General features: G+C 31.4%; 4 protein-coding genes and 1 long non-coding RNA gene across 11 annotated transcripts in view; 3 read left to right on the top strand and 2 right to left on the bottom strand.

Annotated features, from left to right (window-relative positions):
• Window positions 1–1182: 1182 nt before the first annotated feature.
• LOC105197914 (fatty acid synthase) lies at window positions 1183–15962 on the top strand. Its single transcript, XM_026137410.2, has 19 exons — window positions 1183–1528; window positions 1689–1939; window positions 2395–2626; window positions 3166–3587; window positions 4008–4301; window positions 4534–4741; window positions 4848–5008; window positions 5336–5653; window positions 6195–6700; window positions 6916–7220; window positions 7954–8358; window positions 8572–9590; window positions 10298–10533; window positions 10891–11587; window positions 11843–12674; window positions 12996–13474; window positions 13602–13856; window positions 13930–14181; window positions 14276–15962. The coding sequence occupies exons 1-19, from the start codon at window positions 1360–1362 to the stop codon at window positions 14426–14428; spliced, it is 7194 nt and encodes a 2397-aa protein (XP_025993195.1). The 5' UTR covers window positions 1183–1359; the 3' UTR covers window positions 14429–15962.
• Window positions 15889–18447, bottom strand: LOC105197876. 4 transcript variants are annotated; one of them, XM_026137414.2, is made up of 5 exons: window positions 18356–18447; window positions 18196–18265; window positions 17416–17660; window positions 17065–17337; window positions 15889–16915 (listed from the first exon to the last, which is right to left on the bottom strand). In XM_026137414.2, the coding sequence occupies exons 2-5, from the start codon at window positions 18199–18201 to the stop codon at window positions 16714–16716; spliced, it is 726 nt and encodes a 241-aa protein (XP_025993199.1). In that variant the 5' UTR covers window positions 18202–18265; window positions 18356–18447; the 3' UTR covers window positions 15889–16713. The 4 variants fall into 4 exon arrangements, with proteins under 4 accessions (XP_025993199.1, XP_025993201.1, XP_025993202.1 ...); XM_026137416.2 differs by having other exon boundaries at window positions 17416–17669; window positions 18356–18437; XM_026137417.2 differs by having other exon boundaries at window positions 17065–17122; window positions 17210–17337; window positions 18196–18397.
• LOC120358785 lies at window positions 18356–20054 on the top strand. The gene is made up of 2 exons (XR_005575642.1): window positions 18356–18467; window positions 19724–20054. It is a non-coding gene; the product is annotated as an uncharacterized LOC120358785 (long non-coding RNA).
• LOC105197877 (signal peptide peptidase-like 3) overlaps window positions 19215–27560 on the bottom strand; it is a 13912-nt gene continuing 5566 nt past the window's right edge. Inside the window, exons 7-8 of one of the 4 annotated variants that reach the window (XR_003268990.2) lie at window positions 19576–19772; window positions 19215–19507 (exon numbers count right to left, since the gene is read on the bottom strand). The gene's annotated coding sequence lies outside the window, so the exon portion shown is untranslated. Of the gene's footprint in view, window positions 19773–26152 lie in introns of those variants that run through there. The other 3 variants (XR_005575641.1, XR_005575640.1, XM_011164476.3) reach the window with 3 other exon arrangements.
• On the top strand, window positions 22128–26337 carry LOC105197875 (protein orai-2). The gene is made up of 2 exons (XM_011164469.3): window positions 22128–23965; window positions 25428–26337. The coding sequence occupies exons 1-2, from the start codon at window positions 23330–23332 to the stop codon at window positions 25917–25919; spliced, it is 1128 nt and encodes a 375-aa protein (XP_011162771.1). The 5' UTR covers window positions 22128–23329; the 3' UTR covers window positions 25920–26337.

The following is a 27560-nucleotide window of genomic DNA, read 5'->3' as shown; positions in this document are numbered from 1 at the left end:
AAACTATTTACGTCAGTGTAATTAAAGAGGGCTTTAACGAGAAAATATATTATGTATTCTGATGCGATATCCGGTCACCCTTGACTTTTGTGTCACTGCGATGTCGAATATTCATTACACAAACTGTAGGAAAAGAACATTTATAAGAGAGATGTTTGCTCACTATTACTAACTATTTATTACTAACGCTACAGTTGATTTTGACCCTAAATGGTACTCCATTTTTATGTTTAGTTTTTACGTTTATTTTTAATGATTTTTACATAAACTGTTTTTCTATACTTATACGAAGATTAAAATTAATCTCGTAAAATTATTGATTTTATAACTATAAAAGGATGAAAATGAAAATAGATGAATTATAAAAGATATACAATTATACTTACAGTATAATTAATTTTGCGTATAATTATTTAGGTTATCAAATGCATAAGGTAGAAGAATTGAGTGCAACAAAATATCAGGCGTAATTGTACGATGTATTATTTTATAAATATTGTTTTATTCTGATGTGTATGTGTATGCATATGTGTGTGTGTGTGTGTGTGTATATATATATATATATATATATATATATATATATATATATATATATATAAGCGACAAATTACGTGAATTAAATGTAAAAAGAAAAGATGTATAGAATACGTAAACGCAAAATTTGCACATATTTGTCAAAATTGATGTAATTTTATTTTTTTACTACAAATACATAAGATTAAGAATTATGGATATGAATAAAACAAATAAATATAGTAGTTTATTTATAAGTACATTATTATTAAATTTTGCATTATATTAATAAAATTTACCATAATTTAACTTGTGTTTTTATATAGCGAAAAAATGCATATTTCTTTTTATTAAAAAGTGGAACAAAACTGCATACGTTAATTAAAATACAATATACAATTTTCAATATATTATGCATTCATATGGATAATACCCAGAAATTCATTATTATTCTGTGATTATTTGTAATATTTAATTTTCTTTGAATAATACTTGAGATAGTAAGTTAAAAAACAATTGTCTAACTATTCTCAATAATGCAAACGGTGGATACGCAAATTATTAGCATTGTTAGAATAGTTAAACTGTTCTTTAAGGAAGTTCAAAGTAATAATGGGATTCTTGGAGGTAGGGATGTTATAAGACTGTTTCCCGCTGTTTTGCTCTTCAGTCGCGATTCGTTGTCCATAGGATCAATTGATGAACTCGTTAAGTTAATAACTAGATCGTAAAATTTTTATATGGTGCAAGAATTAATAAGAGAAACAATTAAAAATTTTTGATAATTAACTTGAGCAACATTGCTTCTTTTCTTCAAATTTACGAAACCGGGAGAGCTTCAGGACAATGTCTGCAAAAACTAAAAGAGGTTACGAAGTACCTGAACCTGGCGAAGAAATCGTTATATCTGGTATTTCCGGTAGATTTCCAGAGTCCCATAATGTAGAAGAGTTCAAAAACAATTTACTAAATAAGGTAGATATGGTCACGAATGACGATCGCCGATGGAACTTAGGTAATTACTAGATCATAATAATTAATGGAAAAGTTTTAATTACCATAAATATAAATTCATTGTTATTAGCAATCATATGTATTAAATCATATAAAACATACACCCATATTATTTCATATTATTTTGTGGAAAAAGTGCTAAAAAATTTATGTAAATACAGAACATCCAGAGATCCCCAAAGGTACAGGAAAGATTAACGATGTTGGCAAATTCGATGCACTGTTCTTTGGAGTACATTTCAAACAGGCTCACACGATGGATCCAATGTGCAGAATGTTGCTGGAGCATGCTTACGAGGCCATTATTGACGCGGGAGTTAATCCAAAACTGTTGCGTGGATCGCGAACCGGCGTTTTTATCGGCGCATGTTTTTCGGAATCTGAAAAAACTTGGTTCTACGAAAAATTACAGGTAGGTCCCGTGGAATAGTATCACGTAACAAAAAATAAATGAGAAATTAAGATTTATTTCCTTAACTTAAATTTGAAAGCAGAACGAATTTTCAATATTTATTTATTTTAATGTCTACATTGCAACCGACTCAGTTGAAAAGGACCTAAATCTAAGGTCGAAACGTTATGATAAAATTTCATTTTAATAAACGCGTTTTGCCAGAAAGTTGACAAAATTTTGAATTATTTATTAATTTTGAATATTGATAATTCTAAATTTCGAATCTTCAAAATTTATAATTATTCGTCTGCTTAAATTATTAAAAGAATGCAACAGGCTAGAGAAATGTAGGAAGTAAAGATTTTACAAGTAAAATTAAGTACTGAAGACAATGAACACCTTAATTGACATTTGATCGTATGTATATCGGTAAAATGTAATTTTCCATTTTTAATATTCTCGTATATGATTAGGTAAATGGTTTTGGAATTACCGGATGCAGTAGAGCCATGCTGGCAAATAGGATTTCCTATTGGCTAGGAGTGACTGGACCATCTTATGCTCTGGATTCCGCATGCAGCTCGAGCTTGATCGCATTGGAGCACGCTTATCAGTCCTTGATAAAAGGTCAATGCGAGGCTGCTATTGTGGGCGGATCGAACCTGTGTCTTCATCCCTACGTGTCGTTGCAATTTGCTCGTCTTGGTACAATCTCTTCAATTATACATTCCTGCACAAAACCCCATGTTTCCTCTTTACTATAAAGATTTATTGTAAAACAAATTTCTTAACTGAAAAGAAAATTATATTTATTATTAATCGACTAATTATATTGATTAATCAAATTAAATAATAATCAAGTTAAATTTGTTATTATATAAAGGGACATCTGTATATTGTAAAAAGCTATTTGTATAAAGGCTTAAAAAAAGAGAAAGGAGAAACTCTTTAAAATTAAAGTTTTAAAATTTGTGTTCTGGTAATTTGAGATATACATATATTAACGATTCCAACAAATTGTATCATAATCACTACTTGATATTACGCATACATATAACGTGAAGATATCGTATAAAAAAATTAATAATAAGAATATTTTATATGAAACAATAAGTCGAAAATATAAAACAAGATTTTTTTATACTTGGTTTTATTTTTTTGAGAGAATCAATATATGTATACTATACAAAGAATTGAAGATATAAATAATTATTTCTATATATTCATAATAATAATAATTGCAGGGGTTTTATCATCTGATGGACGCTGTAAGGTATTTGACAACGACGCTGATGGCTATGGTCGTAGCGAGACAATTTCCGTCATATATCTACAGAAAGCGAAGCATGCGAAACGAATTTACGCTACAGTGGTCCATAGCAAAACGAATTGTGATGGTTACAAGAAGCAGGGCCTTACATTTCCGTCAAGCGCGATGCAGGGCAAAGTGATGAAAGATTGCTACGAGAGTTGCGGTTTGTCACCGAACGATCTGTTCTATTTGGAATGCCATGGTACTGGCACCAAAACCGGCGATCCTGAGGAGCTCAACGCGATCGAGGAAGTTTTCTTCGAGAAAGATAGACCTACCCCTTTGCTGATCGGTTCTGTTAAATCAAATATGGGTCATTCTGAGCCTGCTGGCGGCCTATGTTCAGTTATTAAGGTGACTATTTTTTTAAAGAAACGTTGCGTAACATTAAAATCTATTGAAAATCTTTAGAAAGTCTTTAAACTTAATTAAATATTCATAAATTTTAACAAAGAAATATTAATTTATATATTTATATATTTCTGATTTATATATTTAGATGACAAACATTTTTTTTGATTGATAACGATATTTTTAGCTATGTGTGTGAAGAACAAACAAAATTTAAATAAGTTCCAATTAACTAGTAATTAGTTTTCCGTTTTGTTTTTTATAATGAAAATCATGTTTTCAATCCGCGGGCGCGAATCCAAAGATTCAAATAAATTCAATTTTTTAAATATTAAGATTTGAATCATTAGAATAGTACGGGGATATATTAATACTTGAATAATAGGATAATGCTGTATTAATTTAAGTTGCAACATTTGTCAGATGTTAATAGCAATGGAAACTGGAATAATTCCACCTAATTTGCATTATAAACGGCCACGTGAAGGGTTCAAAACTCTTGAAGACGGTAGGCTCAAAGTCGTCACCGAACCGACACCTTGGAATGGTGGTTACGTGGGTATTAACTCGTTCGGTTTCGGGGGTTCTAATTGCCATGTTGTGTTAAAATCTTATTCAAAAAAGAAGATCAATAACGGAGCACCTTCTGATGATTTACCGAGAGTCGTAACAGTATCTGGACGTACAGAGGATTCTGTTAAAGTGTTCCTAGATGATGTAAGTAAAAAATCAATGAAGAACTATAATAGGAGAGAAAGGTCATATGAAGTTAAATAATATAAAATATAGAAAATGAATGAAACATATTATTCCTAGATTAATGACAGAATTGGAAAATTTAGCATAATATTAAGCAAATTCCTATACGATTCAACGCGAAACACCAAAATACTCAACATTGAACAGATATGTTATAGATTCATGAGAAAATTAATTTTTATCTTCATAGATCGAAAAGCATCCGATGGATGCTGAATATATCCGTCTGCTGCATGACATTCACTCTATTGATGTCCAAGGACATTTGTATCGAGGATATACAATAGTCGGCTCGAAGAAGACGGAGCATTCCATAAGGGAAATAGAAAATTATTTGGGATCTGTGAGACCGGTATGGTTCGTGTTTTCCGGTATGGGATCGCAATGGCCTGGCATGGGTACGTGTATTGATTGTATTAATTTCTTCATAATTTCTCTAACAATAGAAATGATTATATTTTATCTTAATATTTTTTGTTTATTTAACTTATTACTTTCAAACAGGTATCGAGCTAATGAGATTCCCTGTCTTTGCCGAAGCTATTAAAAAATGTGATGCCGTCTTACGACCGCGCGGTGTAGACATCATTAATATATTGACAAACACAGACAAAAGCATTTTTGACAATATTTTGCATTCGTTTGTGGGTATCGCGGCGGTACAGGTGAGCTATGCATGTGTTTATAACATTACTATACATAATTTCTTCCAATAAATTATACTTTGTGAAAAAAAAAACATTAAAAATTGGAAAAAGATAAATGATATAATAGATATAAAATTTTTTAAAAGTAATTAACAAATTAAATTAATAATAAATAATATTATTATATTAATTATAAGATATTTTTATATTTTTATGTTAAAAATATATGTATATCTAACTTAAAAAATTAGAACTAGATATATTATATAGATATTTAAAAAGATATTTAATATTTATGCATGTTATAATTAAATAAAAAATTTTAATACAGTATACATTTTATAGATTGGTCTGGTTGATCTCCTCACGTCAATAGGCATTGTGCCGGACAATATTATTGGTCATTCTGTCGGAGAGCTTGGTTGCGCTTACGCAGATGGATGCTTCACAGCTGAACAAATGATTTTGTCAGCGTACTCGAGAGGTTTAGCATCCATCGAAACTGAAGTAATTTTCGGTTCAATGGCAGCTGTCGGTCTTGGCTACGAGGACGTCAAAGATATGTGCCCACCCGACATCGAAGTGGCTTGTCACAATAGTGCTGACAGCAGCACGATTAGTGGACCCGCTGAGTCTATGAAAGAATTTGTCGCCAAACTACAGGTTTGACTAACACAACGTTTTTTTTTTTTAAATCAAGAAATTCTGAATTGTTCTAAACTTCTATTGATAAAAAATATACAATAATATATATATACAACTTATAATTTAAATGTAAAATTTTAACAACGCAAAACGATGTTAAAGCAACTTTCAACATATTAGTTAGAATGTAATGACCTTTATGCATATATTGCTTATCTTTTACACAGGGACATCATTCAAAAATTGTAATTTTTGAGTTGTTTGCAAAGAAAAGAGAAATCTGATGTCAGAACTGAACACATTTAGTGAAGAGCCAATTTTATTCTTTTTTAATCAGTAAACTAAATTATTATACTAAAATAAAATTTTAAAATGATATTTTAAACTCAAAACTTTTAAACTAAAAGAGTTTTTTTTTAAGTTATGTCATTATAACAAATAAGCAATATATGGCATTTTTATCACGGTTCTTATGATCAATTTTAATTGTTTATTATATTACCGAATTAAATATTTCTTTTAATATTTATCTTAACTAAGCCTACGTATATTTAATCAGGCTAAGCAAATCTTTGCGAAAGAAGTGCCATGTAGCAACATACCCTATCACAGTCGCTATATCGCGCCTGCCGGACCAAAACTTCTGGCTTATCTGAACGAGGTAATTCCTGAGCCAAAGCCGCGCAGCCAGAAATGGGTAAGCTCGTCTGTGCCACGCAATAAATGGTCCACCGTGGCCGCCAAGTTGTCGTCCGCCGAATATCACACCAATAATCTTCTGAATCCCGTACTATTCGAAGAAACGGCGCGTATGATCCCGAAAGACGCGGTGACCATCGAGATTGCACCTCACGGTCTGCTACAGGCCATCCTCAGACGATCCCTCGATACGGGAGTCACCAATATTGCGCTCACACAGCGCGGTCACAAAGACAACGTCGAGGTTGTTTTGCAAGCAATCGGCAAACTCTACAATACTGGATTACAACCGGATATTGTGAGTCTTTATCCGCCGATCGAGTATCCAGTTAGCAATGGTACCCCAATGATCTCACCTTCTATTAGGTAGGTTTTTAGAAATTTAAATGCTCAGTTGTCTGAAATAAACCAAGAATTTTTTCGTTCAATGTATCCAAATTTAACCGTCTTTTGATCATTATTTTTAAAAAGTGCCAATTTATAAAAAAAAAGTAAGGAAACATACGAAAAACATTTTACGAATTACATGCTTTATTGAGGAATTAGGCTAATAAACTAAATACAATTCAATCTTCTTCTAGATGGGAACATTCTGACGATTGGTTCGTAACGAAATATAAAGCACCAAAGAAGATAACTTCTGGGGAGAGAATCATTACTTTGTCAAGACAAGATGAGAATTTTGAGTATATGGCTGGTTATGTTATTGATGGGAAAAATGTGATACCTGCCGTAGGATATCTTGCTTTCGTTTGGGAAATTCTGGGCACATTGCACGCGGAAATGTATTCAGAATTATCGGTCGTCTTTGAAGATGTCACGTTTACTCGTATCATCCATATACCTAAAGAAGGCGAGATTCAGATAACAGTAATGGTTCAAAAAGGTATTTTTATTACTTCTTTTTATACTAAATGTATATATTATTGTGATTAACAAAAAAACCATTACTAGTCAGTGTGGTTGACATTTTTAGCTTACATATAATTCAACTACATTTAACAATTTATAATTTCAATATAAAATCATCAATTACGACACAATCACGTTTATTTAGGCAGGATATTTAGTATTTTATAGTTAATTTTTTAGTTAATGATCTAACTTCTTATGTGATTAAAAAATCCAAATTTTACAATTTTACATAATAGTACATAAAATTTAAAAATTATTTGTTCTGATTTCATTTAAGAAATACGTTTTAAGACCGATAAATATGACGACGCACATTTTGAAGAAATAAAAAATGTATATAGAATCAACTTATAAACTCATTATTGAACACAAACATCCGCTATGACCGTTGTTGGCCTTTTCTTGATTTTAATTATGTTAATTTGAATAATTATCAGATGTCAATATTCAATATGTTGATGTAAAATTAATATAGCGAGCGAGAGAGAGAGAGAGAGAGAGAGAGAGAGAGAGAGAGAGAGAGAGAGAGAGTACTTTATTTTTAATCATATACTTTCTTTTAAAATTTGTAAACTATATTTTAAAATGGATGAATGCAATATATTTTACTTATAAGAATATTTATAATAACTTTTCTGCAAAGATTTGTCATATGTTCTCATTAATTATAATATTTTAATTAATTGCGATAATTATTTCTGCAGGCACTGGCAGATTCGAAGTATCGGACGATAATAGCGATACTTTGATTGCGACTGGATTTATTCGAGTCGTGAAGAACCCTGCGCAAGAAAAAATACCTACTACGCTTTTGCCAATAAATGACGAGGAACAAGTGCTAACTACTAAGGACATTTATAAAGAGCTGAGATTACGGGGTTATCAATATTCAGGCGCTTTTCGTTCTTTAAAAAGCGTATCCCTATCACGAAGGAAAGGACACATTGCTTGGATGTGTAATTGGGTAACATTCATAGACAACATGCTACAAATGATGATTCTTGGAATGGATACGGAAAATTTATATATGCCTGCGAAAATACATAAAATCGTGATTGATACCAAGCTTCACCAGCAAGAAATTCAAAATCTGGATTCAGAAGACAAACGTAAGTTTATACATTTTGTTTCTCAAATTCGCGAATATTTATTTCGTGAGATTTATATAAGAAGATTAACTACATTTTTTAATTCAAATATACACATATAGCATCGGAGTATCAGCAACGGATTTTTAATTGCTCTCTATTACAAAGCTCTTATACTAATAAATTTGATGTAAGCACTAATAAGCCTGATATATATTGCATTTCTCTTTGCAGAATTCCCTGTACACGTTTATAAAGAATGGGAAACCATAATATCAGGTGGAATTGAAATTCGTGGCTTCAAAGCTACGGCCTTACCTCGCCAATTAGATAACAATCCAGTTCTCGAAGAATATAAATTTGTGGCTCATCGCGACAGAGCACAAGTATCCCTGAAGGAGGCTATCAGATTGTCCACGCAGATTGCGATCGAATATCATCAAGCTATTCATGTGAAGACCATCGAGTTGATCGACGATTCCGACAATGTGACGACGGATAAATTGGCGTCACCCATGCTCACTGAGATTTTGAATGACTTGCCCTTGATTCAGGCGAACGTGCATTTGTCTGCACCATCTAATCATTTTGACGTCGATTCGTTACCCACGAACGTGATTTCCATAGATATTAATAAAGTGTCCAAAGAAGATAATATTCTGCTCGCCATCGGTATTGGATTACTTTCAAAAAATAAGAAACATCAATTGGAGCAAATCCTGCCGAAACTGAGAAATGATGGTTTTGTATTAACACGAGAAAAATCGTCCAAATTTGAAAACCTTCCAATATTTTCGAAGAACTTAGATATGATTTTAGAGAAGAGTATTGGCGAAGAGACTATCGTACTTTTAAAGAAGAAGGAGCAGCTTCAAATCAAGAAAACAGAAGTCGTCCATGTTAACAATAATGAGTTCACTTGGCTCAAGAAATTGAATTCGTTGATGAATGAAGAAAATGAGACCAACGACATGAGGATAATACTTGTTAGCGAGGGAGAATTAGAAAGTGGTTTGCTAGGTTTTGTAAACTGCTTAAGAAAGGAACCAGGTGGAGAAATAATTAGAAGTATATTAATACAAGATTCCAAAGCCCCTCAGTTTTCCTTACAAAACCCGTTATACGTGGAACAGCTTCGGTTAGATTTGCCGATCAATGTATTGAGACCGGGAAAAATATGGGGTTCCTACAGACATCAACCATTGTCGAGTCTACAGCCAAAACTTGTTCATCATGCGTATGTTGATCAAATGGTACGTAATAATCAGGGTTGAATAAATTTAATATTTATTTAATTTTTTTTTTCAAATAAGTTAATTTAGTTACATTAAAACTTGCATGAATGAAAAATTGAGTTAAAAGTTGCGTTAAAATCAAACTATAAGTCAAATTAAAAATTAATTTTAAGAAGCATTATTTATATTATATTAGAACACCGTAATTTTTATTAATGAACGCATTTTGCTAGTAAGTTGACTAAATTCCGACTATTTATAACTTATTTTTAATTAGCTTACTTTAAATAACAAGACTATTACAATATGATCCATATGACTAAATAAATTTAATATTTTATTTGTAACTTATGTTTATATGAAATAACAAAAAAATGTCATTTTTTATGTATAAGAATATTTATTATACAGTGATATTTTTTCTTTTGTAAGTTTTTTTTTACACAAGTACATTTTTAACTTAGGAAAAAAATTAAAGTTTGTGTTTTAAAAATAACTAGATGAAGTTAAAAATTAACTAAGTTAAGTTAAAAATTAACTTTTTAACTTTATTATTTAACTTTTTAATTAGTTATTACCCAACTGTGATAATAATATTCAAGAAAACATACCGTAATTCCAAAACATCTTATATAAATGCGTGTATACGTAATTACATTTATATTATTATTTTTATATACAGTTATACAACATAATTATTCTATTTTCGTATATACATGTAATAGATACCTGGCGACCCAAGTTCACTTCGTTGGATCGAAGGCTCTCTACCTCCTGATCAAAAGGATCTGGTCCATGTAGTATACTCGCCTCTCAATTTTAGAGATGTTATGTTGGCGACAGGAAAATTCGTTCTGGATACTGACTCATTACATAGTCGACATGATAAATGCTTATTCGGCTTGGAGTATGCTGGTATCGATACTGCTGGTTGTCGTGTCATGGGACTTTGCTGTCGAAAGTAATATTTTTATTAAAAGTGTTTTATATTTGCAAAATCATGTGTATTAAAAAAATTGTTTTATTTTATTTCCATCATTTAAAAAAAAGCTTTTACATATCCTATGCTAACATGAAAGGATCAAGTTCTAGCATATTTTCAAAAGTGTATTAACATATCTATGATTGGATTATTGTATACATATGAGATCTTTCGGAAGTTTACGAATTTCTATATTGTATATAAGCTTTAACTTTATTAATGTTTATATAACCATTAATTGATTAATTGCTGTTATATGTCTTCTCGAAAATATCGTCTTATGCATTCTAAGATACTCCAGAAATTGAGATGTGTACGATATATTTATACTTTCAGAGGTATAACGAATATCATCAAAGCCAATAAACGCTTCTGTTGGAACGTACCTGACAATTGGTCATTAGAAGATGCGGCCACCGTGCCATACGTGTACGCATTGTGTTATAACGCGCTCTATCAGCGGGGTGAGATGCAGAAAGGTGACAAAGTACTCATTCATTGCGGCAGTAGTAGTGTCGGTCAGGCAGCAATACATCTTGCTCTTTACGAAGACTGCGAAATATTCACCACCGTAGGAACGCCAGAAAAACGTAAATTCATCCGCGAGATGTTCCCATCGATTCCGGATGATCATATTGGCAACTCGCGTGACGTCAGTTTCGAACAGATGGTACTTCAGCGAACGAATGGCAACGGGGTGGACATTGTTTTAAATTCGTTGCCCGATGAAAGGCTCCAAGCATCAGTTCGCTGTCTAGGGGAGGGTGGTCGTTTCTTAGAAATTGGCGCATTTGACGTCACTTCAAATAATTCTATAGGAATGATGATTTTCTTGAAGGAAATCAGTTTCCACGGAGTTGTGCTAGATATTTTGCTTTCCTCTACAATGGAGGAAGAGAAAGAAGATTTATATAATATGGTGAACGAGGGTTTGAAAAATGGAGCTGTTAAACCGCTTGTTAGAAAAGTCTTTAAAAAGGATGAATTAGAAACGGCCGTCAAATATATGACAACCGGAAATCATATAGGCAAGGTAAAAGAAATTTAAAATAGGATTTTCTATAATCTCATCATTTTATCAATACTTTAATCAATATACAAATTACTTTGAAGTAATTATATATAATTACAGTAAAAACGCATGTAACTCTTTCTCTCTCTCTCCCCCCCTCTCTCTCTCTCTCTCTCTATATATATATATATATATATATATATATATATATATATATATATATAGTTTGTAAGAAAATAAAAAAAGTTAATAAAGCTATGTTACATGTTTTTGTAGGTACTTTTGAAAATTTGCGATGAGAAAAAGGTTCTTGAAAAGAAACCTATTCTAGCTGATCCTCAATATTACTGCGACAGTAACAAAACCTACCTCATCCTGGGTGGACTGGGTGGTTTTGGATTGGAATTAGCCGATTGGCTGGTACTCCGAGGCGCCAAAAATTTAGTGTTAACATCAAGAATGGGAATAAAGGACGGTTATCAGCGCATGAAAGTCGAGCTATGGAAATCTTATGGCGTGAATGTGCTCATCATTACGGGGGTGGACGCTTCGAGTCGCAAGGATTGCGAATTTATACTAAACTCCGCGGAGAAACAAGGCCCAGTGGATGCCATCTTCAATCTCGCCGTGGTGCTGAAGGATAATATCTGCAAGAATCAAACGCCGGAATCGTTCGAAGAGACTTTCAGGGTGAAAGCTTGGGCCACAAAGATGCTAGATGAGCTATCCAGAAAGTTGTGCCCGCAACTTCGGCAGTTTGTAGTTTTCTCCTCGGTTTCTTGCAGAAGAGGAAATGCCGGACAGACGAATTACGGTATGGCTAATTCCGTGATGGAGAGAATTTGCGAGCGCAGAACAGCGGACGGTTTGCCGGGACTGGCTATTCAATGGGGCGCGATAGGCGAAGTTGGTCTTGTCACAGAAAGGCAGGAAAATGACGAGAAAGTCGTCATTGACGGTTTATTGCAGCAAAAGGTATCTTCCTGCCTTAAGAAGCTGGAGAACTTTTTGCTACAGGATCGTCCAGTGGTATCTAGCATGGTGGTGGCAGAAAAGTATATGAGTGCTGGAACTGTTAACATTGTGGAAATCGTAGCAAATATAATGGGTAAGATTGTTGTCATTTTAGAATAGTTTCCTAAAATAAAATTAAAATAGAAGAATCAAAAATAAATTATATATGCATTATGCAGACAAGAATATTAATTCTGTTTTCAAACTGCAAGCTGCAAACTATATTTCTAACAGAATCATTCCTAGTAAAAATTATATTTAATTTTATTTATCTATAGTATTTTTATCAAATGTTTGTAGATTTTCATAATTATTAGTAGAAAATTTTTCTAAATGTTATAGATTGCTGACGTTCGATATCGTTGGTTAAAAATATACATTATCAATACCGTTACATTTCTTGACACTTTTTCAGGTGTGAAAGATTTGACGACTGTCGATCCAAACATACCGTTGATCGATCTTGGCATGGACTTAACGATGGCCGTCGAGATCAAGCAAATACTAGAACGCGAATACGATATCTTCGTCACTGCGCAGAACATCCGCAATCTAAATTTCGGCAAACTGACGGAGATGTACGATAAGGACTTGGAACGACAGAAAGTACAGAATCAAAATACCGATGAACAATCAATCGAGTCTGGCATGCAATTGTTAATTCAAATTTTAAATAACGATGAATTATCTATTGAGACCTGTGTGAAATTAGAAACTAGGATGGATTCGCGCAAGCTCCAAGTGTTCCTCTTACCGGGTATACAGGGTTCCGCACAGATATTTAATCCACTGGCGCCAAAGATCAGACCTATCGCGATGGCCTTGCAATATGGAATAATAAATGCTGGAACTCATTATATGTCTATACCAGAATACGCAGATCATCTTTTACCTGTACGTATATGCGAAAGAGCGTAAATGATAAAACAATATTTATTCGATATTTCGTTTAACAAAACTTTTATGGAATCAAAAAATATTTTTCCACGCGGACTAACGTACGTTTCATTGGAATTTCCAGTATATCTTACCAAACGCGAAAGAGCAAAGAGGTTTCTCCTTAATCGGATATTCATATGGTTCGTTAATTGCCCTCGAATTAGCGAGACGATTGGAAAAACAAGGTTTGAGTGGTCGATTAGTGCTAATTGACGGCGCTCCTGAGCTATTCAAAGCGGTTCTAGAGCAATTTATTCCATCCACTACAGAGGAAGAACTTCAAAATAATGTCTTGCTTGCTATGATGGATACCATACAATCAACCTTAAGCGGAAAGGTAGATTTTACTGTTGATTACTAAAATATTTTTCAAACGTATTTTGTTGTTAATATGTCATATTCTTTTGCAGTTACTTTTAGCTCTTGAGAAATGTACTACCTGGGAAGAGAAGTTAGATATATTCCTCTCGCACATTCCTGATAATAAAAAGTCACTTTCGACCGAAGATCAAAAAGCGTTGTGTACAACCATTTACTTGCACATTCTCGCTCTTCAAAGATATGATTTGCAATCCTTGGAACGAATACGAGCGCCTATAACACTTTTGAAACCCACATTACAATTAGTCAATATGACTGAAGAAGATTATGGCTTACATAAGGTATTATATGCTTCCGTGTACATTTTGCAAACGTTCGAGATTTTAATTTCCTGTAATCGATATCTAATAATACAGCAATAAAAAATTTTTTTAGCTCACGCGAGACAAAGTAGAAGTGTATAATGTTGAAGGTAACCATGTCACAATGTTGAAGGACGATAAGATCGTAGCAGCAATAAACGGAGAACCATTAATTGATGTCGAAGAATTCAAAAAGCTTTTATTAGAAGATCGACCGCTCGAATAGTAAGAGAAGACAAAGAAGAGGGAATCTGCAAGAGTTTATAATACAGCCTTAAAACATAATATATTTAATAGTAATATATTTAATAATATATTTAGTTTAAAAAATATATCTATATATGTATATAATTTTATTGTGAGTATAGATGAGAACTGTGAATACAATCTGAAGTTAAATATCCAAATAATTAATGCATTAAATTAGCCATTAAATTTGGAACTATTCGAATCATATGAAATGTTTGTGATCCAAACAGTCTACGCACGCGTTTATTACTTTATACTATTTACTTTCCTCTTTCTGTTAAAAAATAAAAACTAATTACAAATTTAATATGCGAAACTTGGAGTTATGTACAACAAAAATGTAATTAAAATAGAAATATTTTTTGTATGTTTTTTTTTGTATAGATATTTCATGGATATTCGAACTTTGCTCAAATTTATTTAACTTTTATTTCGTTAGCCTTAAAAGAATGTTTAGTAGAATAAAAAATATCAAAAGAAGCTATTTTTTAATTTGAGCATATAAATTAATGTTTTACTAAATTCAAGAAACATATTTAATTACGTTTACTTTTATTGTTCCTAAAGATTCAATATGTATTTATTGCAGTCACTTTGTGACTGTAAAGTATACAAAATATAAGAGGTTCTATGTAAGAGTGTATACGTCTTTATGTAAAATTACACATAATTTTAATAAATTTTGGTATGTTGTACTTACAATTTGTTAGTAATTAGTTGTCTGTTGAATTTTATATTCCCAAAATCGTAGATTTAATTCTAAATAAGATTTAAATGTTTTCGATAATTTGAACGTTTGGATTTGAGTAAATAGATAAAATTATTCGGATATTATATTCATCAGATATTTATAGTTCTAGTTTGGATATATTTGGATATATAGTTTGGATATATTTAAACCCGGCAAAAATTCAGAAGTGATATGGATTTTTTATGCAAAAAAAACCATTATTACAAAATTAACATAAAATTAAATTTAATAAATTAATTAATTTATCTATAATGTTTACTTATACAATGATTGCATCCTGCAATTCAATTAATTTTTGGAATTTCTAGTTGTAAAACTTCTTTTGCTTCTCCTAAGGAGTACAATATAAATGGATATAAACTATATTGTTAAATATATTTTTTCAGATATTTTTCAGATCTTTTTTGCACATCTATCAAAAATAAAATGATCAAATATAACTAATTACAAGTCAATAGAGCCAAAAGAACGTAATGAAAGCTGAAAGATTCATTGCCGTTGACAAAAGTTAATTTAAAGATAATTAGTTATACAAACATGTTTTCTCGACGAATAATTAATAGTTAAAAGTGAGATATGTAGAATTTGTTTATAAAGCTTAAGAAAAAAACAATTAATAATGCTTGTGATAATTAGATTGTTGTCTAATATTGGAAAAAGAAATAATATTAAAATTCTAGTTGGAATTTTATTATATTGTACTTTAATGTAAAATACATACTTGTATCCATTCATTCACAATAAACACGCGCGCATATTACATGTTGTCATTTATTATGTCTCACTTTTCAATATTCATTTTCCATTTTCTCAATATTACATGCAAAATATAAACTGCAAAAAAATTGTTAGTAATATATATAATTAGTTTTCTCTATTCTAAGAATTTCTGTTCCAGATTTGCCGATGTCCCAATTTTTCGTAAAACGTAAAAAATTAAAAAATTGCAATAAATGTACAGTGGTCTTTCTACATATTTATGCCAAAGAAAATTTTGGATTGTAAACTAGCCAAAAAATCTGTCATTAAAAAAATATTCAGTATCTTTAAAGTGCCATATACATACTTATCATTTTTTCAACTTCAACACATTATTTCAGTAAATATAATAGTTACACAAATATTTTTATAATAATAATAATAATTTCTCGCTTATACTTATTACACATGATATAAATAAAAAATTGTAACAAAATAAGATATGATAAAGAATACATACAATGCAAGAAATATATTGTATTTAAAAAGTTAAATCATGACAAAGTATAATAAAATAACAAAATCCATGGATTATCGAATAAAAATAATATTAGAGACATGGTTCACACACAAATGCAACACGTTACTTAAAATGATTATTGTACAATAGGAAAAACCACAGAACGTACTTTATCCCTTATTCTAGTCTACTTTACAGCTTTGCAGAATGTTGAAACTTTTTTCCAGAGTACAATATTTATATTTTTTTCATGTTCAATGTATACGAAGATAAATGTACTAACCAGAGAGCCTCATAAGTCCATTGGCTCGAACGCTGATGTGGCACTGGATGACATGTTATTTAGATCGGGAATAGTATCATTATTATTATTGTTATTATTATTATTATTGTCGGATGTGTTCGGGATTGGAGTTGGAGTATCTCTCGTTGGCAGGATACGAAGATGTCTGTTTGGTGGTTCCCAAAGGACTAGTGCCATAGAAGGCCTCTCTCTGAAAGAAAACAAAAAAGTTTTAGCTCCTAAAATATATATATATATATATATATATATATATATATATATATATTTGTTGTTTTCTTTCTCTTTCAAATATAAAGCATTGCATTTTTATCAGATTATTTTACTATACTTTATACTTACAATTTGGTTATAAGAGCCGATGGCAGAATAGGTTCTTCTTGCATTCGCTTCAGTTCCTCTGAAAGAACCAATCTTGGATGTAACTCGCTTTGTTCGGTATTTATTGCATTCCCATCAATATCCAGATCCATATCTAATTGCTTACGACAGGAAGATATGTGAGCAGTGGAAGTTGATGGCACTGGCCTATCAGATTCATAATTGGAACTAATGTGTAGATCTTTGAAATGTGCAGCTATTTTTTCCTCTGTTATAAACTGCTTTGTTTGACGCCTATTTAAAAAACAACATATCATCAGGATTTTGGCACATAATTAATAAATGGATGCGTGTCAGATGAACAACACTTACATATCTACAACATCTGGCGCTTCTAATTTTCTTTTCTGATGAAGTATTGGTCCTGAGCTGGTTTCTCCAGTAAACCTAACCAATTCCGATTGTTGCAATGCTGGTACACTCCACGGAATGCTTATAGGTGGTACCTGGGGTGTTTGCAACCATGGCCCATTCTGTTGCTGCTGCGGATTCTGTTGGTTCATAATCTGCTGAAAGATGGACTGTGGCGTACATAAGTGGGCTCCACCCATGGTATTCTAAAAAACCATAAGTACACAAACAAACAAAATATTACATAAACTAATATATTTTCTTTAAATCATTAATATATAGCAAATTCAATCATTCAAGCATTATTCTGTACATCAATGCGTACTAAAGCTACTGTATATAAAGTTTAGTGAGATAAAAGCATAACAAAAACATCTCGGTCTATAAAATACTCAATATTACTTTTTTAGCAGAATGAATATTAGATTGAACAGAATAAACTTACATTGCAATTTTGCACATAGATAGATTTTTATATAACCTTTGTAGTATTAGAACAGTTAGTGTACATTTGCTAAAATTAACTACAACAGAAACAGTATATAACATCATTTTCTTAAATGTGTCAAGAGGATTTTAAAGTCACGTTGTACATCTCATATATCATACAAAACTATATTTTAAAACCAAAACCTAATTCGAGCATAAAAACATATAAAATTTCACAGAAATTATTGAATCTTCCCTGATTACTGAAAATGTTAATGATTTATTCTGAATTACACGTAGTATTTCACTTACTGTCATTTGGGTTGTACCCGGCCTTACGTCTAGAGGAGAATTTTGTGGCTCCAGGGTATCGCTCGGTTACCTGCAGAAATGACGTCTGTTCCTTATTTATAGCCCTCGAAGATAAATAAACATCACGCTAAATGATGAATTCTCTTGGTTAGACGCTAACCTGTACCGCCTGTACGCCTCGATCTCGATCACAACGAATCGCGTTGGGGTGTCGTAATTGTATAGTATTCACCAGGGACGTGTCTAGCGAACATGCAAGGTGTGCACAGCACGTAAGTGGCCAGAACAACAAAAGCGGCCGAAGTTAAAATTCATAAAAGTATTATGAAATCGTAGTTTCAGTTTTTATGCTCATAATTAAAATTAAATTTCTTTGAAAAAAACATTTCAATGAAAATCTTATTTCTATTTGGAAAAGTATGAACCAATTGAGTAAGTTAATCTATTGTTTTTAAATTAAATCTATATTTAAATCTATATTTTTTAAAATAAATTATCTATATTTTTTAATTGAGTTGAAATTGATGACTTATAAAATTTTTAAGTAAAAGTTATATTAAAAGTTATTACATAAATAAAAAAAGTAATTCAATTAAAAGTTATATTAAAATTAAATTAAGTTATATTAAAAGTTATAATTCTGAAAATTTATTAAATTGTTTATATTAAATTAAAATATTGTAATTTTTTTTATTTTTTTTTACATAGCTATAAATAACAAAGTAATAACGATATGAAGCATCAAATAAATTTAATATTTTATTTATAAATTCATTATATGAAATAATTAAAAAAATAATATTATAGTTATAAAGTTATAAGGAAATGTATTTTCTTTTACAATTTTTTTCCTTTACATAAGTAAATTTTTAATTTAGGAAAAAAGTTAATGTTTAAAGTTGTAAAGTTTAAAGTTCATGTGTTTTAAACATAAGAGTTGAAATTAAAAATAAACTTATTTAAAATTAAGTTAAGTTATTTAACTTTTTAACGTTATTATTTAACTTTTTAACTAATTATTATGCTCAATCCTGAATATGAATTTATTACACTCGTAGTACATACAATCGTTCTTGAAACAAAAAAACACGCTTAGTGTCTTTGGAAATTCGTTGTTAAAACTCAAGTGACAATAGCCAAAAGTTACAAAGATTTTAATCAAAGATAGTTTTATTTAAAAAGTAATAGATAAGTATATGTAAATTTATATATTTATAAATAGTTGCATATGCACACTTATTTTATATAGCAGCAAATTTTTTTGCACATACAGGTGCGGGCAGCATTTTTTTACACGCCTCTGGTATTCACCCTGAAAGACGTATAAAGTATAAATATTGTATGATTTAGCGGTCGTTGCTTGTCTCACTCTATAATCACCGCGTTATAAATTGCGAGCCTTTGGAACTTCGCAGAAAATTCGCAATGGCTCACGAGTTTCTCCACCCAAATTATTTCCCTGTCTCGCAATGTTTGTACAGTCGATTATAGCCAAGGTTTTTGCATCGGTGTGTATTGGTGTTTCCAGATCCGGGCCGCTGTCACACGCTGAACGGGTGGAGAGGGAGGCACATACACTAAAAAAAGTCATGTATATGTGGTCATATATTCACTCTACGCATGCGTGATCATGTGGAAAACGTCGAGTAGTAGGAAAGGAACAGAAATGACAAGAGGAGGAGAGTAATTAAAGAGTTGAAGTAATATGGACAATATGAAGATTCGACTATACATACCGAATTTGTTTCTTTCTTTCCTATTCTGTATTCTAAAACATTCTTAGACTTAAGCAACTTTTCTATTCTTGAATTTTGGAAAACTTCTTCGCTTAATCTTCAACTATGTGATTCTTCATGCTAGATTAATTGCATATAAATGTTTACGTTCAGCGAAAGAAGCAGCTTTGCAACTGTTGTAAAATTCTTTAAATATGACTGGTTTATATATATTTAGATTTGGTAGGAACTACAAAAAACTAATCATATTAATGAATTTTACAATTACATACTTTTCTGCTAAATGCAACCAATGATTCTATTATTATATACAATATCATAAGACAGCATTTCTAATTTATTATTCGTTATTTATACGTACATATAAAAAAATAAAATTTTCCTCTCAATACTGGTCACTAATGAAATAATGAAGAACGCGTTCACTCATGACAAATATCTCAGACTTCTAATACGTATCTTTCAATATCAATAATAAAAAAAAAAAAATACACATGTAATCATCAGTTACGATAATGGAAAAACACTTCAGTTTTACTGTACATAGCGTAGATTATATCTGAACTAATGATGATAACTCTGTCAATTTTTTACTTCACTTCAAACAGTAACAAAGATACATCAAACTCACAATATTAACAATAGCTAATAATATGGACACACACACACGACACATACGCGCGCGCGAACACACATACACAGTATTTAGATATTATATAAAAAAACATTTGTTACATTCATACATATAATGAATATGATTTATGTAATAAGAGTACGATGTTATACTTTAAAATATTTCCATATATTTTTTAATTATTTTATATTTTATATAATATTCTTATTTTTATTCCTATAACATTTATAATTCTGTTTTGGTAATTCTAAAAATATGAGCGGTATATTATACGTATACTTTGATAAATAACTTTTAATAAATACTTTGGTATCATTAATTTATCAAATTAACTGTTATTAAGTATAATTGTTAATAAGTATCATTATCAAGGTTAAAAATTTGAATAATTTGGAAGTATATATTTTATTAAAAAATATATTTTACGTATCTACACAAAACTCTGATATAACAAAACATTCAATTCTCCAGCTTGTATGTATCTACCGATCTTGTCACGCGTTTGTTACAAGATTTTGTCAGCATTTTTGTCACGCAAATGGCCACGTAACTTTTATACACACGAGAATGCACAGATTGCATAACCTGTTGTTCTTTGGTTTCTCCAATAATTTTTATTTTTATTACCAAACTATCCAATCTTTGCATATATATGGATTACAAGTTTTGTTGCCAAATGTGTCAAGTTCAAAGAAAAATATTTGGAAATAACTTCAAAAACATCAACAAACCTACATTGGAGTATTTAATTAAAAAAGAAAATGTAAACGATTTATGAAAGAGAAATTTAATTAAGAAATAAAATATATAAACATCGTGCCGCTGTCATATAAAGGTGTAAGGTTCGCGGTTCACCGCGAATCGCATTTTTGTTAATCGTTCTGTTAAAACCAGTTTGATTGCAAAACGGTCGATACGTGAAAGGCGAAGAATCGGGAAACCTTTCTCTTCGCGCGATACGTCAATTTAACTTTGCCGGAATATGCCGGAGAGTATAAAATTATTTGCACAAATACTATTGCGACGCGGAATTATATTGTCTCGCTGCTGTTATCTGCGACGATCCTCATATATTAGTATTACCAAGAAACATGTTATATACTTCCGCAGGTACGCATTATATCACCAATGCAGTTACTTATCTGATTTTTCACAGGTTTTATTGTAATTGGACTGAAAATTAGTTTTTCAAATGATTAAATCATTTTGCCACTTCAAACTGACAATACATACTTCGAGATGAAATACATATACATACTTAAATCATAAAAAATGAGGAAGGACTTTGTTCTGAAAGTTCTAAGAGCTAAACGTTTGAAAAGAATGAATAAATAAAATCGATATTATTTTTTAATTAACTTAAAATACTTTTCTTTCTTTATCGGAGATTTTATCTCAGTTGTGAAAATATCTAATGGAAAATTGATGAGTAATGATCTTTAACGAGGAAAGACTGAGTCATCAAACAATCCATTATTAAAATGAAAATTGTGAAATTCCTGCTAAAATATCTTAAATGTGTATATTTCGATTAATAATATTTTGATGTCTTTCCGCATGTCACACGCGTTGCAATACGGAAGCACACGATGAGCCATCGTAATTTCCTGCGTTAGATACATAAAGACAAACGAGCCGACGCGCCACTTGAATACAAAATTATCTTCGAGAATCGTAATCGCGAGTTTCTACCTAAAGCTTGGTAATTCCCTCTTGCAAAAAAAAGAAGGTAAAATGACGTAGTCCAGTGAATGTGCTGTACCAGGTCTCCGCATATTCCGATGGTTACGTGGTAAACACACGGCAACGTGGCATACAGGTGATTAATTCCGCTTGTCGGAACGCAGGCTTCTCCATAAATAATATCGCCATTTATTCCGTGCCGCCTTTATGAGGACTGATTTTCTTATGGTAATGTCGCGACATAACGTGTATAATCAATCCCAATGTCACAGACGCTGAAGAAAAGAGAACAGACAATTAGAAAGAACTTTATTCGATTGCGCGTTTTCCGCGCTTCATTTTCCGGCATGAACGATCCTCTGCTCATCGCTTCGCGATTCTTGCAACATCGTTCAGCGGACTTGCTTTGTAATCGTCTTATCGCCGCGCCGTTCCGAAAGACAAGGACAAACGTCATTGGCCGCAACATTGGGGTCTCTTAGCGGGCACGTAAGAGATGAATCGCGCATAGATACGCGCGGGAAGCCACACGGCCGGTTATTATCGTAGATATGGCTCAAAGGTAATTAATACTATTGTTATGATTCAGACAGCGGTACGTCATGACCGTACTTTGGCTAAGCGATCCTTCAGTCTTCGGTCGGAGCTCCGATGTACAGGTGCACGGCCGCTCCGCGTTTACCGGTTGGTACGCACACACGACACACATGTATCCGCCGTTGCCGCACGTTTCCCCGAAGCTTCAAGTGTATCATTCTGAGAGATAACGTCGTGTCGCTTGATTGACGACGCGATAGTCCAACATAACGCTTTAGACTCTGCGATTCCACGACAATAATAAGTCGCTGCTGAATACGAAATGAGTAATTTATAATTCAAATGATTATGCGATCGCATATGGAACTTCATACGAACAGTAGGAGTGAATTGCGTGCGGTAATATACCTTAACGTACCTGCGTGCCCTCGAGTATCCGATCGAATCGCTTAATGTCTCGTCGAAAGTAACACGAGCGATGTGCCAAATGCGTAAACACTTCAACACATAGCCATATTTCCTGTTGTCATAACTCTATCGATCAATGAAAAGAAGTGACGTCCAAGAGATGAGCGCTTTAGTTGACTGTGTCCAGGATGAGAAAATGCCCAGCGTCATGAGTCACACGAGATTAAATGCGAGTAGCAGTACGCTCAGTGATATGGGAGAAGACGTGAGAGGTAATAAATTCAATAAGTCAACTCAAAGCGATATCTCGCAGTCGGCGTGGAGGATTCCTTGCGGTGGACAAAGATCTCGGCCAATGTCCATGGCGTATCTGCCAACGAAGCAGATTCCGACGAGCGAATCTAGCTTTTCCTCGCACAGTTCCAGAAGTGGCACGCTGTACCCTGTTCAGAGCGAGCTGGTCTTATCACCTAGAAACAGGCACAACAACAACAGATACGTGTCTCTGGACATGAGGCCTATCAACAATCTTTCATATCCTAGTCCGCACTCCAACAGCTACATTTTAGGCAACAGTACACCGTACACATGTTGCTGTACGTGTGCGGGTTCGAAGATCCCGCCGCCGCCGTCGCCGCTGGCACCGTTTTCACAAACTGAAACTGACGATCAGAACGGGCATGAAAGTCTCTCGTGGAGAAGGCTTCATATGAGCAGGGCGAAGCTGAAAGCAACTGCAACTACATCAGAGCTTCTTAGTGGATTTGCAATGGTATATACTAATTACATTCGGAAGAATATAATAATTACATTCGCAAGCATATAATAATTACATTCATTTTGTTCATCATAATTGTATGTACCATTAAGATGCAAATTTTTCTCTTCTAATATAAAATAAAACTGAAGCAAATAAATTCTATTCTATATAAAATAAATTTTTACAAATTTTTTTAAACTTCAAAATTTTAACAATTAACTGCTTTTTGTTCATTGTGTTACATTTAAATATTTCAGAACTTTTCATCCGCATAGGAATAATATCGAAAATACGAATATACATAAAAAAAAATAGAAAAAATGATTACTTGTTAGTTATTTAAAGTAGAAAATCGAAACAATATGCTTTTTTTGTTTTTTTACGGACGTGTTTATCATTCGTACTGACGATAACTACAATTGTAAAAATAATGAAATGGCATTTTGAAAAGAAACTCGCTTTTACACTGTTCGTTTTTACATAAATTAGAATTCTGAAAGAATTAAATTGATTATGATTCGATGAGAGATGAAAAAAAAATGTTTTACATTTTGATAAAGTTTGAACTGATTGGTTAACCGGTTCTGAAATATTGCGAGCTAATTCTGTGGACAGATTTTGATAAGTTTTTTTATTCTTAATTAGTTATTTCAAGGCTGAACAGACATACTTCTTTATTTCTTTAAGACATTTTTTTAAATTTTTTGCTTCCTCTTCTAACGTTCAGCACATTAATCTTCTTGAATCATTAATCTTCTTGATATTTTAATTATCGAATCAAGAACTTTATCAATTTTAATTCGGGGATGTCATCAAAATAATTTAAGCATTCTTATTATTACTATTGTTACTGTTACAATTGTATTTGTTACAATTTACATGAATTGAACAATATGAAAAAAGAATGAAATACAAAATTTGTTTTAAATATAATATTCTAAAAAAGTATATAAATATTTACAACTTCATAAATACTTAATTATGTATATTAATTTATTTTTTTTTATCAATTTTTTAAATTATATACATTGCTTACTTGACTTTAGACTTTGAACACAATTTTATTAAATTCATAAACTTCCCTAATTTATACAAAAATTTTTAATTTTAAATAAAATTAAATGAGTTTTATGTTGTTTTTCATGAAATTAATTTCATTCACTTAATAATAATTAAATACATTTTCTCGTTTAAATGTAACAAGCAATAAATATTTATAACCAGTTATATTTTGAGAATAAATTTAAATAAAATTGTTTTTCTGGAAAATTCTAACTCAGAGCGGGTTGTATGCGATTACACAACGTTTCCTGAAAATAGTTAAATTGACGTCGACGACAATTCTATGTAATCTTCATGCACATCTGTGGTTATATAAGCAGATATCACTTTCTTTAATCCGATTCCATTCTCGCGATAACTGACTAAATATTCTTGTAGCCAATTGTATTTAATTGTTTTTCTGATCTTTTAGGTAGCAATGGTAGAACTGCAAATAAACGAACCAACAGCGGTACCGGAATGGCTATTTGTAATGTTCGCAGTTTGTACTACTTTCTTAGTGTCGGTGCACATCTTTGCATTGATGATCAGCACATATCTCTTACCCAATATCGAAGCCATAAGCAAGCTTCAAGTCTCGCGACTCGTAACGGAATCGCCCCACGAAAGAATGCGCGGTTTCATCGAATTGGCTTGGGCATTTTCTACGATACTCGGACTGTTTCTCTTTCTAGTAGAGGTGGCTATTCTCTGCTGGGTCAAGTTCTGGGACTATTCCTTTACCGCTGCCACTGCCAGCACCGTGATAGTCATTCCCGTGCTCATAGTATTCGTCGCTTTCGCTGTTCACTTTTATCATTCTTTAGTAGTATACAAGTGTGAAAGTGTAGTGTCGGATATGAAAGATCTGGAGAGTATAAAAAGGAACTTGGATAATGTGACAATAGGACATACTAATGTATAAACTTAAGATGATAATATAACCTGTAATATATATGCAAACGTGATTATTCTAAAGTCTAAAAGGAAATGCATTGAAATTAGGCTAACGAATAAGAATTATTTAACTTATAATTTCTATATGAATTTAAATTAATTTGTGACAGGTAGGAATACTCGGATTTTAAACAGATGTTATTCTTCAATTTAAAACATCTTTAATGAGAGTGACATAAGAAAAGAACACTATTGTGTGGATTTGTTATCAATAACTTTACTTTTCAAACGCGACCATATGAAAATGGTCAGGTTTTATTATATATAAAAATGTACATAGCTGTACACATGCAAGTCGAGAATTGCAACAGTACAAGCAAGTGCTCTTTAGTATATTACCTATATAATATCCAGCATTTAATAATATCTGTGTGTATACGGTTTAACTCTTGATTTTTATTTAAACCTGTTCCTTGATCATTCTGTCACTATCATACGTCATATCACTAATATATATATATATATATATATATATATATATATATATATATATATATATATAGTATATATAGTGTATATATATATATAGTGTACACATATATATATATATATATATAGTATATATAGTGTATATATATATATATATAGTGTACATATATATATATATATATATATATAGTATCTTTTTTATCGCGTCACTTAGTTTGTGGAAAAACTGAAGAATAGTTGAGTACTTATTTTATGTACATTTTCTAATTTACATAATTTTTATTAACAAATAAATTTATAAAAAAAATTTTTGTCAACAAATAAATCGTCAGTTCACGATATTCAGCAAAAAACATAGTTTTTTAGGAAAAAAATTAAGGTACTGTATAATGAATGTATCTCTCGTTTTTACCATAAACTAAGTTGCAATCTTACTATAAACGGTTTCTATAATATACCTTAACTTCTTTTGTACAAAAACACTCATCGATCGAAGGACTCGTTGTAAGCAAAAACGGAGAAATATAATTACTTTAGTACAACAAAAGTATTATATGATATTTGTCGCGATATAAATTATAAATTATATTGCACTAATCTATGTCCAAAAACTTGAACGTTTTCTTAAAGATATATGCTATGTCATATTCAAAATTCATTGCATTCGATTATTTGCTTAATAAGCAAAATCTCTTTGCGGGAGGCGGATTTTATTGTGAAGCTTGCCTCTTGATTATTCGTATGTACATTGGAAGAGAAAACAAATCAAAATATACATTATACTGAAATATAAATGTCATGTTGCAGTGTACGTAACTAAAATAGAAATAAAAAAAAATACTGTATAGTGATAAATTGATGATTTGAGCATTAGCAACTGTCGAAAATTACTCTTTAATATATTATGCTAAATTGATTAAAAATTGGTTAAAATCATTTTAAAAATTATCTTCGTAATTTTCTGATAAGATAATGGAAGTAATTAAAATATATTTTATTTTTTATTTTATGTGATTATTATAAAATATAAAAAAAATCATTCAGTTAATACATATGATGGAGAATAAATTGCTTGTGCTATGGACAGGTAGATAAATGAAGAATAAAATAATGTTAAAGATACAACTATTACAAAATTAACAAGATACTAGAAATGTCTTTTCTTCGTAAAATAAAATTG

Source organism: Solenopsis invicta, chromosome 10 (genome assembly GCF_016802725.1).
Source record: "Solenopsis invicta isolate M01_SB chromosome 10, UNIL_Sinv_3.0, whole genome shotgun sequence".
NCBI classification, from domain to species: domain Eukaryota; kingdom Metazoa; phylum Arthropoda; class Insecta; order Hymenoptera; family Formicidae; genus Solenopsis; species Solenopsis invicta.
The sequence above is the reverse complement of the archived record's forward strand: the minus strand, read 5'-3'. Positions and strand labels throughout refer to the sequence as shown.